The sequence below is a fragment of the Trifolium pratense genome, linkage group LG2 (genome assembly GCF_020283565.1).
Source record: "Trifolium pratense cultivar HEN17-A07 linkage group LG2, ARS_RC_1.1, whole genome shotgun sequence".
Lineage (NCBI taxonomy): Eukaryota > Viridiplantae > Streptophyta > Magnoliopsida > Fabales > Fabaceae > Trifolium > Trifolium pratense.
The window spans coordinates 55,623,475-55,635,614 of NC_060060.1; the positions used below are offsets into that span (position 1 = coordinate 55,623,475).

The following is a 12,140-nucleotide window of genomic DNA, read 5'->3' on the forward strand; positions in this document are numbered from 1 at the left end:
ATAGGTTGCCATTTGTAATGCATGATGCCAAAATGAAGGCGGCATAGAGGCATGGATAAGAAGAGTTCTCATAATATTATTAATGGATCGAATTTTTCTTTCGGCTTTTCCATTTTGTGATGAAGTATGTGGACATGAGAAACGAAATGTAATGCCATTAGAATCACAAAATTGCCAAAACAGATTGTTATTAAATTCTTTCCCATTATCACATTGCACACTTTTAATGTCACGTTCAAATTGAGTTCTAATATGCGCTTGTAATTTTGCAAAAATGGAAAAAACTTGTGATTTTTTAACAATTGGAAAAGTCCACAAATATTTAGAAAAATCATCCAAAAATAGCACATAGTAACGATGTCCCAAACAACTCAAAACAGGAGATGTCCATAGATCACTATGAATAATATCAAAAGGCATACATGTCATAGATGATGATGCAACAAATGGCAATTTATTATGTTTTCCGAGTACACAAGATTGACAAACATGAGACCTTGAGGGACTAGTACAATCAATCATATTATTTTGTCGAAGCGACTCTAAAACTGAAGCTCCCGGGTAACCTAAACGATCATGCCAGAGAGATGACGCCAAAAAAACAGAATGAGGAGAACTTTTATTTTGACTTGTGGAAGTGATGGGATAAAGCTCACTTGTACTATCACATCGCATTAGACGTGTCCCCGTCTGTAAGTCATTCACAGAAAAACCAAACGGATCAAAAATCACACTCACATTATTATGAGTAGTAAATTTTCTTACCGACACTAAATTTTTAATAAGTTTAGGTGCGTGAAGGACATTTTTTAAGGATAAGGGTGGATTAGGTGGTGGTAAGGATGTATGGCCATAACCACAAATTGGAATCGATTTACCACTACCAACAATGATGCCATTATTTTTGCTCGAATTAAAATAAGACGAGAAATTACCTTATGTGGACGTCATGTGGGAAGTTTCTCCGGTATCCATGTACCAATCAGGATCGGGTTGAGAGAGGGACATCGTGTGTAATGCAGATTCGATGTCTGTTGGAACTGTTGCTGCATAGGCCTGCTGCTGCTGTTGTTGTGGTCTTGAGCCCAATACCCCAGGCTGCCGTGAGTGAGGTGGCTGAGCCCACTGTTGAGTTGGGTATGGACATGGAGGCATGGCCCAAGGTGCTTGAATCATCGCCCACCACGGTGGCTGACTCCAATGTTGCTGCATCGACTGTCCACGACCACCGGTGTGCCCGCCCCAGCGGTTGTGGCTTCGGCCGCCGCCAGACTGGGCGCTACCACCAGACTGTCCGCCACCACCGTTGTTGCCTTTGTTACGGTTTTTGGTGTTATTGCAGTTTTTGTTGGGCTTTGCACGAGTATTGAAATTATTGCTGATACAGGAGTTTGGATATTAGGGATTAGATCCGGTAATACCCTGTAACTATACCAGGAGTAGCAATATTTCAGAATACCACTCGTTGATGTAGAAACGATGAACACAAATAGAGATTTTAGGGTTAAGAAGAATTTGTTGAAATATTGGATTCCTTATTCTCTTGGCCACAACGGCTTATAAATAGCAAGCTGGTTACAACATCAACCAATCATTGCAGAGGAAATAATAATACGACAAAATACATAAAAGGCAAAACAGTAATGTATTATTTGCTTCAAATTGTAAAATAACTAAAATTGTAAAATAACTAATTATTCTATGACAATACCCTCCCCTTCAAAACAACCATGTCCTCATGGGTGAAAATCAGGATACTTCTTCAACAACTCAGAATAGAATTCCCAAGTAGCAAGGTTTGGAGGAGAATTTGATTTCTGGACAAGGGAAGCAGTACCATTAGGAATAGGGGAGGTTGTGGATGGTGAATTTGACGTAGTGGGTTTACTAAGGAGACCTTGATTTTTGGAAAAAGGGCTAAATTTTGACGTGTTTCGATGTGGGAGGGAGGTGGAAGCTTCATGTAACTTAGCTAAATTTGCAGCATGAGAGATTGAAGAAGGGTTGAACATGCGAACATGCATCTGAGTGTTTTGTTCAAGACCAGCTAGAAAAATACTGAGGGAGTGTTCTGGGATTAGGTTTACCCGTGTTAAGGCCAACTCAAATTGATCGATGTAGTCCTGGATTTTGCCAGTGTGTTTGATTTGCAATAACGAAGACAGAGGGTCTTCATAAGCGTCACCGAAACGAGCAGTAACATCGGTGATGTATTGTTGCCAAGACGGGTAGACATCAAATTTTTGACGCATATAGTTGAGATGCCATTGTAAAGCCAAGCCATCAAGATGAATCGAAGCGAGACGCACCATCGATGTCGCCGGTGTTTCATCAATGGAGAAAAACTGATCACACTTGTAGAGCCAATCACGGACGTTTTTGCCGTCAAAACGAGGAAAGTCCACTTTAGAAATACGGGTGGCGTAAACGTTTTGGGTACCATGGCGATTACCGTTGGAACCGTGCCGGCCGGAGGAAGTTGGGGATCCGTGATCTGCTTGAGCACGCAGAAGGCTACGAATCTCATCCATATCAGTGTTACGTTGGAGCTGCATCTGGGTCAGACGTTCGTCGAAACGCCGTTCAACTTCAACCAGAGTGGGAGGCGGAGACGCGTCCATGGTCACATAACTGATACCAATTGATACAGGAGTTTGGATATTAGGGATTAGATCCGGTAATACCCTGTAACTATACCAGGAGTAGCAATATTTCAGAATACCACTCGTTGATGTAGAAACGATGAACACAAATAGAGATTTTAGGGTTAAGAAGAATTTGTTGAAATATTGGATTCCTTATTCTCTTGGCCACAACGGCTTATAAATAGCAAGCTGGTTACAACATCAACCAATCATTGCAGAGGAAATAATAATACGACAAAATACATAAAGGGCAAAACAGTAATGTATTATTTGCTTCAAATTGTAAAATAACTAAAATTGTAAAATAACTAATTATTCTATGACAATTGCTTTGCTGTGGTGTTTGGGAGGGGGAACCATCATCAATGGAATAATTCTTAGCGACAAGTGCGGTCGACCCAGCCTCTTGCTTTGCCCGCTCCGAGAGGGTGGTCTCCTCCAAGGCATGTTTAGACCGAGCCGTCGGAAAAGTAGGTAGTGTTTTCTTGTTTTGCATCACAGTGACAAAATTAGAGTATTGTTCTGTCAAGCCTTGAAGCATTTTCAAAACCATATTGTGATCATTAACAGGAGCCCCGACATTTGCGAGTTGATCGGCAAGACTTTTGAGACGATTGCAGTATGCGTTTGTCATCGAAAAGTCAGCAAGCTGTGTGTTGGTAAATTCCTTATGAAGGTACATGGCTCTTGAGTTTTTATTGTCTTGAAAAAGAGCTGCAACACTTTTCCAAGCATTTTCCGCCGAATCATCGTCGATCAGAATAGAGGTGAGGATGTCGGTGGAGACTGTGGCATAAATCCACTGCAAAACCACGGCATCAAGGCGCTTCCAGAGAGCAGGATCGTCGGCTTTGATCTTCTCATAAGAAGCTTTTTCTTTTTCCTCGGTCGGAATGATGATGTGGTCAAGAACATCATGGACTCGCGCCTGAACTTTGAAAAGGGCTGACCATGAATGATATTGTCCTGACTCTAAATCCAACGTGATAGGGATAAGAGTTTTCACGTTGTTAACCGACAAAGCAGGATGAAATTTGGGAGTGACAGAACTGGCTCCTTGTTGAGGTGCAGATATGGCTGAGTTGAATGAAGGTTGCAGAAGCGTGAGAGAGAAAGGAAAAAAATTAAACCTGGTCTCGTGATACCATAAAAGAGTACAATTCCGTACCTTTTCTATTTCATTGTTACTCCATATATACAAACTACTTGGCTACTATTTAGGCATTCTAATAGCTAACTAATCAAGCCTAGGCAATACCAAATCATCACTATTAATACATAATAATATACAATGAAAACAATTTAATAATAAGAATATTGCTTCACTCTATCAAGTGTGTGTCTTAAAAGGTTTACAAAGCCACTAGTTCTACATAGCCGGAGCCTTATAAGTTAGGCCTTAAAAGGTTTACTTATTGATTGCTTGTTCTTATGAACTACTGTCAAGTTTCAAACAATGTAATGAAGAGATTGTGTGGTCGAGATTAGTATAGAATAAAAAATTCATTTTTTAGGTTCATTGAATTCAATTAAAATGAAAAATAATGGAGTTCTTAAATTGAGTTGGGCCTAACTCAACCTTACAAAACCGGCTTGTAAGGTGAAGATTGTTTCTAGTATATAAACACTTAGTCAGGCTATCTCTCAACCGATGTGGGACTCTTAACACACCCCCTCACGCCCAGCACTATTAGGCTTGGTGCGTGGATATAAACGGTAGGTGACCCGAGAGAGAAAACCTGATAACATGTGGCCCAACGGATCGTGGAGAGGCTCTGATACCATCTTAGAAATGGGTATTGGACTCAACCTTACAAAACCGGCTTGTAAGGTGATGATCGCCTCTAGTATATAAACACTTAGTCAGATCCTCTTTCAACCGATGTGAAACTCTTAACAGGAGTAGTATTCAGAGAGAGTAAGTGGTTGAAATTGTTCCCATAAACATAACAAAGCTTAGGGGTGAGCATGAACCCGAGACCCGACTCGAAATCGATATAACCGACAACATATTGAAGCATTCGGTCGGGTGCGGGTCGGGTCTCGGATCAACAAATTGCGAAAAATCGGGCATGAACGGTTGCATACGGGCGGGTGTGGGTCTCTAAAATTCTATCTCTCCATAACCAAAACCGATCGAACAAGCATTAGATGCAAATTAATTTTTTTCCTTCTCTCCCTCTCAATCTCATATACTATTCTCTTTGTTATTTTTATCCATCTTTGATATAAGATAAAAATGTTATATTTTACAAAGCTTATAATTAATAATATGGTGATGAAGAAGGTGGGAAAAATATTCTAATATATATTCTAGATCTATTTTAATTTTTACGTCTCTTCTACTTGATATTTTATTGTCTTTAGATCTACATATTGAAAGAAAGTAACTGCATCTAACCCTCTTTATTTTTTAATTTACTTCGTCTATCTTTTGTTGCATTGTGTACGAGGTATTAAACTATTCGAAAATTAGGAATTTTTGGAGAATGGATGAGTTTTAGATATAAACAAAGTTTCGATATAACCCGTAATAACCGACCCGTTCAACCCGCCACCCGTATGACCCGAACCCGAACAAACCGAAGATATAGACGGTCGGAGTTTGGTCCAAATTAAATGGTTGCGGTTTTTATCGATTTAGTGATTTTCGGCCCGAACCCGACCGATGTTCAGGACTAACAAAGCTAGTAAAACATTACATTATATATACGAAAATGGAGTTTGAATCGGACACTCCACTTTTAACTACCTGACAAAAAAAATGGTTAAAATTGCAGCAATACTTTTTACCGCAATAGTAGAACTGAAAATTGAAAACCATGGAGGATGCTGGTCTAAACTAGAAACATTGAAAAATGTTAGCAGTGGACCCCACCTTATGGGCAAGCAATGCATTGACGTCAAAAACTGCATTGAGTAATAATGAACGCGTGGAATTTTTCTGACTCAGGCTTCGCCGAATTAACCACCGGCGTGAATGCACCCAATTAATTCCTCACATTTATGTACCAAAAAAAATAAATAAAAAAAGGAAAATGCTAAACAGTGCCCGGGGCACTGTTTAAGGAACCAAATATAGTAATATCATATTGAAATTTGTGCAGTCAACGCCTCGAAAGTCTAAAAAGTGTTATTTTCAATTTTAAAATTTACTTTTTTGGTTTCCTTAACCAGTGCCCCAGAGGCACCGGTTAGCATGACCCATAAAAAAATCCCTCACATTTAATTCAAGAATTCAATTTAACTAACGCCCAAAAATCACAAAAAAAATAAATAAATTGAGTTTTATATAGAGAAAGTGGTAATAATAATACTGTAAGAGATCTGTTGCTGATGGCGGGTTTGCAACTTGCAATTGCAAATGCAAAGACACTTCTTTCTCTGAACATTTCCAACACAATTTCTCTGTCACTAAACAACACCACCACCAACAACAATTTTCAGATCCCCAACATCACCAATCTCTATGCTAATTTCCCTCATTTTTTTAATTACCAATCTCTATGCATTTTCTTTTTCTCAAATCCAAATCTCAATTCTCTCTCTCTCTCTCTCCCTGAAACACTGAACTCAACCCTTGTCTGTTTGTTTCTGTTCTGATTTCTTCTCCTTCCCCAATCAATTCCATTCCATATGATCGATCTACTATCATCTATCACCGTTCACTCATCAACGGTCTGATTTTACTCTCGTCGTTTTCCTCCTTCACTAATTTTCACGCGTTTTCTCTCTCGGAGTAACAAACACGACCTCATTTGAATTACAAATGCAGCAGCACAACACAGAAAACACATTTTCCCGTGTTTTCCTTTTAGTACTATTATTCCATTTTTACCCTCACTGACAACAAACATTGTTATTCTTTCTCATTTTCATAATGCTTTCTTTTCCGGCGACGTAACCACCATGAACCACCACCGCCGCAAACATAAACCACTCTCATTCAACATCTTCTTCAGAGTTTGTAATCTCGTTGGTAAAACATGGGCTGCGGGGGCTCCAAAGTGGAGGAGTTCCCCGTGGTAACTCTCTGCAGACAGCGTAAACAGTTTCTCAAAAACGCCTCCGACCAACGCTACGCTCTCGCCGCCGCACACGTTGCTTATTTACAGTCTTTAAGAGATATTGGAGAAGCTCTTCGAAAATTCTCCGATCAAGATCTCTTCCTTCCAACTACTTCAACTCCTTCTTCCTCAATTTCTTCCCCTGTTCTCACATTGCCTTCACAAAAAGGTAAATCCAAAAATAGTAGTAACCGCCACATTTCATCTTCTTCACCTTCTCATCATGACGACGATGACGATGATTCTCATTTGCATCTTTCTTCTGGATCGGAGTTGAGTTCTCCTTCTTCAGATCATGTTCATGATCATCATCATCATAATCGAACACCGGAACCTGAATCCGAACCTGAACGAGAATTCGAATATCATCAGCACGAACCTGAACCCGAACCAGAACCATCTTCTTCTTACGAGTATAACTATCCATATCCATATTCTTATTCAGAAAATTGGAATCAAAATCAAAATCAAAATCAACCAGGGGTTAATAGTTATGCATATTATATGAAGAAATCTGCACCTCATGGAAAACCTATGATTTACCAAGAACCAGAGAGACACGTGGCAGCATCTGGACAATGGACGGGTTCTCCTAATTACGGTTATGGTGGTTATGGTTATCCTGATGTGAATGGGAATGCTGGTGGTTTCTATGGTTTTCCGGCGGGGCCTTCGTCTTCTGCTCCACCGCCTCCTCCGGTTGCTCCGAATCCACCTTCGCCGCCGAGAGTTTCTACTTGGGATTTCCTTAACTTTTTTGAGACTGTTGATAATGGTTATTCTGGTTATGGAAATTACGGGTTAGGGTTAGCGTCGAGTGGGAGTAGCCCTGATTCGAAAGAGGTTAGGGAGAGGGAAGGGATTCCTGAACTAGAAGATGAAACTGAACAGGAAACAACAGTGAAGGAGATTCGTCCTGAGAAGAAGAAAAAAGTGGCGGAGAAAGTGGAAAAGGAAATGGAAAAGAAAAAGAAAAAGGAAGAGGTTGTTGGTGGTGGTGGTAGAGATTTTGGGGAAGGAACTTCGAATTCGAAGGAAGTGCCATTGCAACAAGTGAGTAGTAGTGAGGGAAGTTCCAAAACAGTGCGTTTTCACAGTAGTGACGATAGTGGTAGTTCGATTACTTCACATGAAAAAAAGAGTCATGATAGTGTTGTTTCTAAAGGATCTCCGCGAAAGAAAGGGGTGAGTTTTGAAATTGATGCTGATGAAGAAGCTGCTACTGTTACCACTGTGGAGATTGATGGCGAATCTTCTATTTTGAGTAGCTTAAGTACCTTGTCTCCACATGGAACTAGAGATCTCAAAGAGGTTGTTAGGGAAATTAGAGATGAGTTTGAGACTGCTTCGAATCATGGTAAAGAAGTTGCGTTTCTTCTTGAGGTTTACAAAGCGCCTTATCAGTCAAGGGTTGCTGCATTTCGAGGTATCGATGCTTTTTCCTTTGAGTTGTTTTGGAGTTTGGCTTCATTGTGGTGCTTAGTATAGACTGTGCTGGAATAAACATGAGTTATGCATGTTATGGACAATAGCTTTTTTGATATGATATAGAAGATTTATTGCTTACTACTTTCAAGACTATGCAGTTGCAGTTTGATTTGAAGTTCAAAATAGGATTCATACTTCAAAGTTGAAATGAATTTTCTGCTGCATATGTGTTATATTTTATTCGGGGCTTTATTGCTATTTTTTTTTAATTTGTATGCTCTATAGTCTATACTATCATTTACATTTTGAGCTTGAAATAATAGTAATCAACTAAATGATGTGAACATTACTGTTTACATGTTTAATGTTTTGCTATGTGATTTTGTGCAGCTATCTTTTCGAGGATATTGGAGATTGTAGCACCTTCCAGTCTGCCTTCTGCTCCTCCATCTGGGCCGCCAATCCAATTCTCTTCTAGGACAATGAAATTGGCAAAAGCATACTGCGGGGAACCTGAGAAAGAGTTAATATCAAATCCGATAAACCTTTCATCTACATTAGAGAAACTTTATGCATGGGAAAAGAAGTTGTACAAGGAAGTTAAGGTGTGATATGACTAAAATTAGTTAAATGCCTGGGTTCTTTAGCTTAAATTGTTCACAAAACTAGAAACGGTTGGAGCTATTGATAATTTGATAACTGTCGAACTTGTTTGCTGTGTATCCTTCTTTTAGGTAGCAAAGGCTTCTAAATTCCTATGATATAGTTCCCCTTTCACACATTTATATTGTTGGAGAAATGATATAATTTGAATCTTCATAACTCAATAACATGTACTCTTTGATGACCAATATGTCCTGCACAATCAGCACCGTTTTCTATTCTAAACTACTGATATTATAAATGAATTTAGCAGATATTGTACTGTTCCTTTGAAATTGTGCTTAGTTGTATTGTTACACTGTTATCAGGATGAAGAGAGGTTAAGAGCTATTTATGAGAAACAATGTAAGAGACTGAAAGCATTGGATGATCGAGGAGCTGAAGCTACTAAAATTGATGCTGCTGAGACATCAATTAGAAAGTTGCTAACAAAAATAAACATTTGCATCAGAAGTGTTGAAACTATATCAGGGAGGATACATAAATTGAGGGATGAAGAATTGCAGCCTCAGCTTGCAGCATTAATTAATGGGTATGAAATTGCTTTAATTATTCACTGTGATAATATTCATCGCCACTCCATTGTGTGGAAATTTCTGACGGGTTTAAAATTCTGATTAAAAATTACAGTCAGAAGCCATTTATTTTAGCACGGTGCAATTCCCGTTAAGGATTAAACTGAAATGGGTAATGATGTATAAATGTTCTTAAATTTCACAAAAGCCACCGAAATTCAAGGTTTCACATTACATGCCTTGATTTCATATCTCCGCGGCTATATGTGAATTTTGATGATAGTTAACTATGCAATTGGTTTTTTTGAGGGTGCAAATTAGCACTATTTTGGTCCTCCAAAGATGCTTTTATAGACAGTTCTATCCCAGCACGGGTCAACTGATTCATTAGTGTCACTCCAATGTCCATCTATAATCAGAAATCCCTAATGGAATGGTTGAATTTGCAAGTTAGAAGCCTTGCTGTCAAAATTAGTTGTGATATAGGAGCCTGCTTGGATGCAGGTGCTGAGAATAGATGATGACGCGGCATAGAAGGATGGCATTGGCTTTAATATTATATATCTTGAGGGATTGATGAGATATAGGCTTCATTGTTTATCTCGTATTAGTCATTAGGTGGGAAGTGGCTGAATATACCCCTACATCATCATCATTAGTTTTTTTTTGGGACTATGAACATCATCATCATTAGTAAATTAGTATTATAATTTTTGGTTCTGGGCTCGCAAAATCTACTAGTTTTCTGGAGTTAGAGTGCTTTCCTCCTTCTGTAGGTGACATTTCCTTGCTTTCCGTCTGCGGCTGGCTCTTGGACTTGCTCAAAGAGCCAGAAGTCATTGATTTAATATACACATAAATATCAAATATCAATATATGTTAATAGTATTATTGTTCGCATGTGTAATGAAATATATTATTTGTCAGCAGATTGATAAGAATGTGGAAATTCATGCTCCAATGCCACCAGAAACAGTTCCAGGCTATCATGGAGAGTAAAACTCAATCTCTCAAGTTAAACGCTGGTTTGCAAAGAGAAGAAAGTTTGAAAGTCATTATAGAACTCGAAAGGGAGCTTCTGAATTGGTGCACTCAGTTCAACAATTGGGTTAGGACTCAAAAATCTTATGTTGAAAATTTGAATGGGTGGCTCATAAGGTGCCTTCCTAACGAACCTGAAGAAACAGCCGATGGTGTTGTCCCTTTCTCTCCAGGTCGGATTGGAGCTCCACCTGCTTTCATAATCTGCAATGATTGGAATCAAGCAATGAATAGAATTTCAGAAAGAGGGGTGGCAGATGCTATGGGCGAATTTGCTCAAAAACTACATGAGTTATGGGAGAGACAAGATGAGGAACAGAGGCAGAAAATCAGGGCAGAGTATCTCACAAAGGATTTTGAGAAACAACTCAGAGCTATGCGCACCGAAATGGGAAGCTCAAACCACGAGCATGACAAAGTTTCAGGGAAGACTGCATTGTCGAAGTTTAGTTCTGATAGTGGTGTCTCACCGCTGGATGATCTAAAGGTTGATTTAGATTCTATGAAGAAGAAATTGCATGAAGAGAGGGCAAGACATAAAGAAGCCATTAAACTTGTACGCGATGCAGCTTCTAATAGTTTACAAACTGGTTTGATTCCCATTTTTAAGACATTAGAAAGTTTCACATCAGAGGTGGTGAAAGCGCACGAGCAAGTTAGACTTCAAAATGCTGGGGCCACATAGTAGTGGGGATTGATTTGGGGAATTTGTTAAGTACATTGAAGATTTAGAACTAACCACCAGTTTTGCATCTAGAATTAATCTTGTTATGTAGGAAAGACCTCTTAAATTCAGAAACTAAGGTTTCGGGTGTATAAATGTCAGGACATGGTTATCTTGAATTCAGCTCCTGTAACACCCAATCTACAGTTAGGTAAAATTTGTACAGAATAATTCATTTATTGATTGATTGGTTGTAGGTGATTGTATATGATGTTTATTATGCCTAGGAGTAGGATCTTAGCAGGAGGAAGCAAACTCAAGAACAATCAAGTGAATTGAAATATGCTTTAATTTCCTGCATTTTATATTTCATTTCTCTTCTCTTTTACTCCTTTGTCCTGATTCTACCCAACCCTGTTCAAGCAAAATGGCTACTTTTATTGAATTATTGTAGTGTCACTGTCATGATTCACAAGAATTCTCTAGACATTAGTACCTAAATTTGGTTCTTGATTTGAACAATTATTGATTCGACTTTATTTATCTTTTAGTCGAATTATAGATTAGTTGATCTTTTTCTGAAGAACAGGAGGGTTGAGGAAAAGAAAAACTCTACTCTGACCACAATTTAGTTATATTAATAAAGTTAGAGAAGTGCTATTTAAGTTTAAATGTTTTTTACCATGAAAAAGAGCTTATAACATTTTATTCATGATATTGATGATGTGTTCAAGTTTAACAAATTCAGACAAATGTTAATGCATGTTCTTAAATATACATGATAAACAAAAATTACACTAAAGGTCATTTATCTTATTTATTTGTAACACATTAGTCTTTTATTTTTTTTTTGTCACATATAGGTCCTTTATGTTTGTAAATGGGCACAAATTGGTCCTTTTTTTTCATTTTTTATTTAAAAAATAATGAGTTGGCAAGCCACATAGGAAATTTTATTTTTTAAAATAATTTTTTATTAAAAATTAGAAAAACCCAGATTTTATAAGAACATGCATCATCTTTTTCCTATTATTCATAATCCTCTTCATTAAACTATATCAAAATACACCAAAATTCTATAAATCTATATGTTTTGTTTTTCTCAATCATATTCTAA

General features: G+C 38.2%; 1 protein-coding gene across 1 annotated transcript; it reads left to right on the top strand.

Moving 5' to 3' along the window:
- Positions 1 to 5,851: 5,851 nt before the first annotated feature.
- Positions 5,852 to 11,383, top strand: LOC123908395 (protein ROLLING AND ERECT LEAF 2). Its single transcript, XM_045959016.1, has 4 exons — positions 5,852 to 8,138; positions 8,531 to 8,745; positions 9,112 to 9,335; positions 10,249 to 11,383. The coding sequence occupies exons 1-4, from the start codon at positions 6,632 to 6,634 to the stop codon at positions 11,042 to 11,044; spliced, it is 2,742 nt and encodes a 913-aa protein (XP_045814972.1). The 5' UTR covers positions 5,852 to 6,631; the 3' UTR covers positions 11,045 to 11,383.
- The last annotated feature ends 757 nt before the right edge of the window (positions 11,384 to 12,140 follow it).

Coding starts and splice junctions, on each gene's coding strand:
- LOC123908395 (XM_045959016.1), top strand. CDS start 6,632: ATGGGCTGCGGGGGCTCCAAAGTGGAGGAGTTCCCCGTGGTAACTCTC. Junction 8,746..9,111: donor AGTTGTACAAGGAAGTTAAG/GTGTGATATGAC, acceptor CACTGTTATCAG/GATGAAGAGAGGTTAAGAGC. Junction 9,336..10,248: donor CTTGCAGCATTAATTAATGG/GTATGAAATTGC, acceptor ATTTGTCAGCAG/ATTGATAAGAATGTGGAAAT.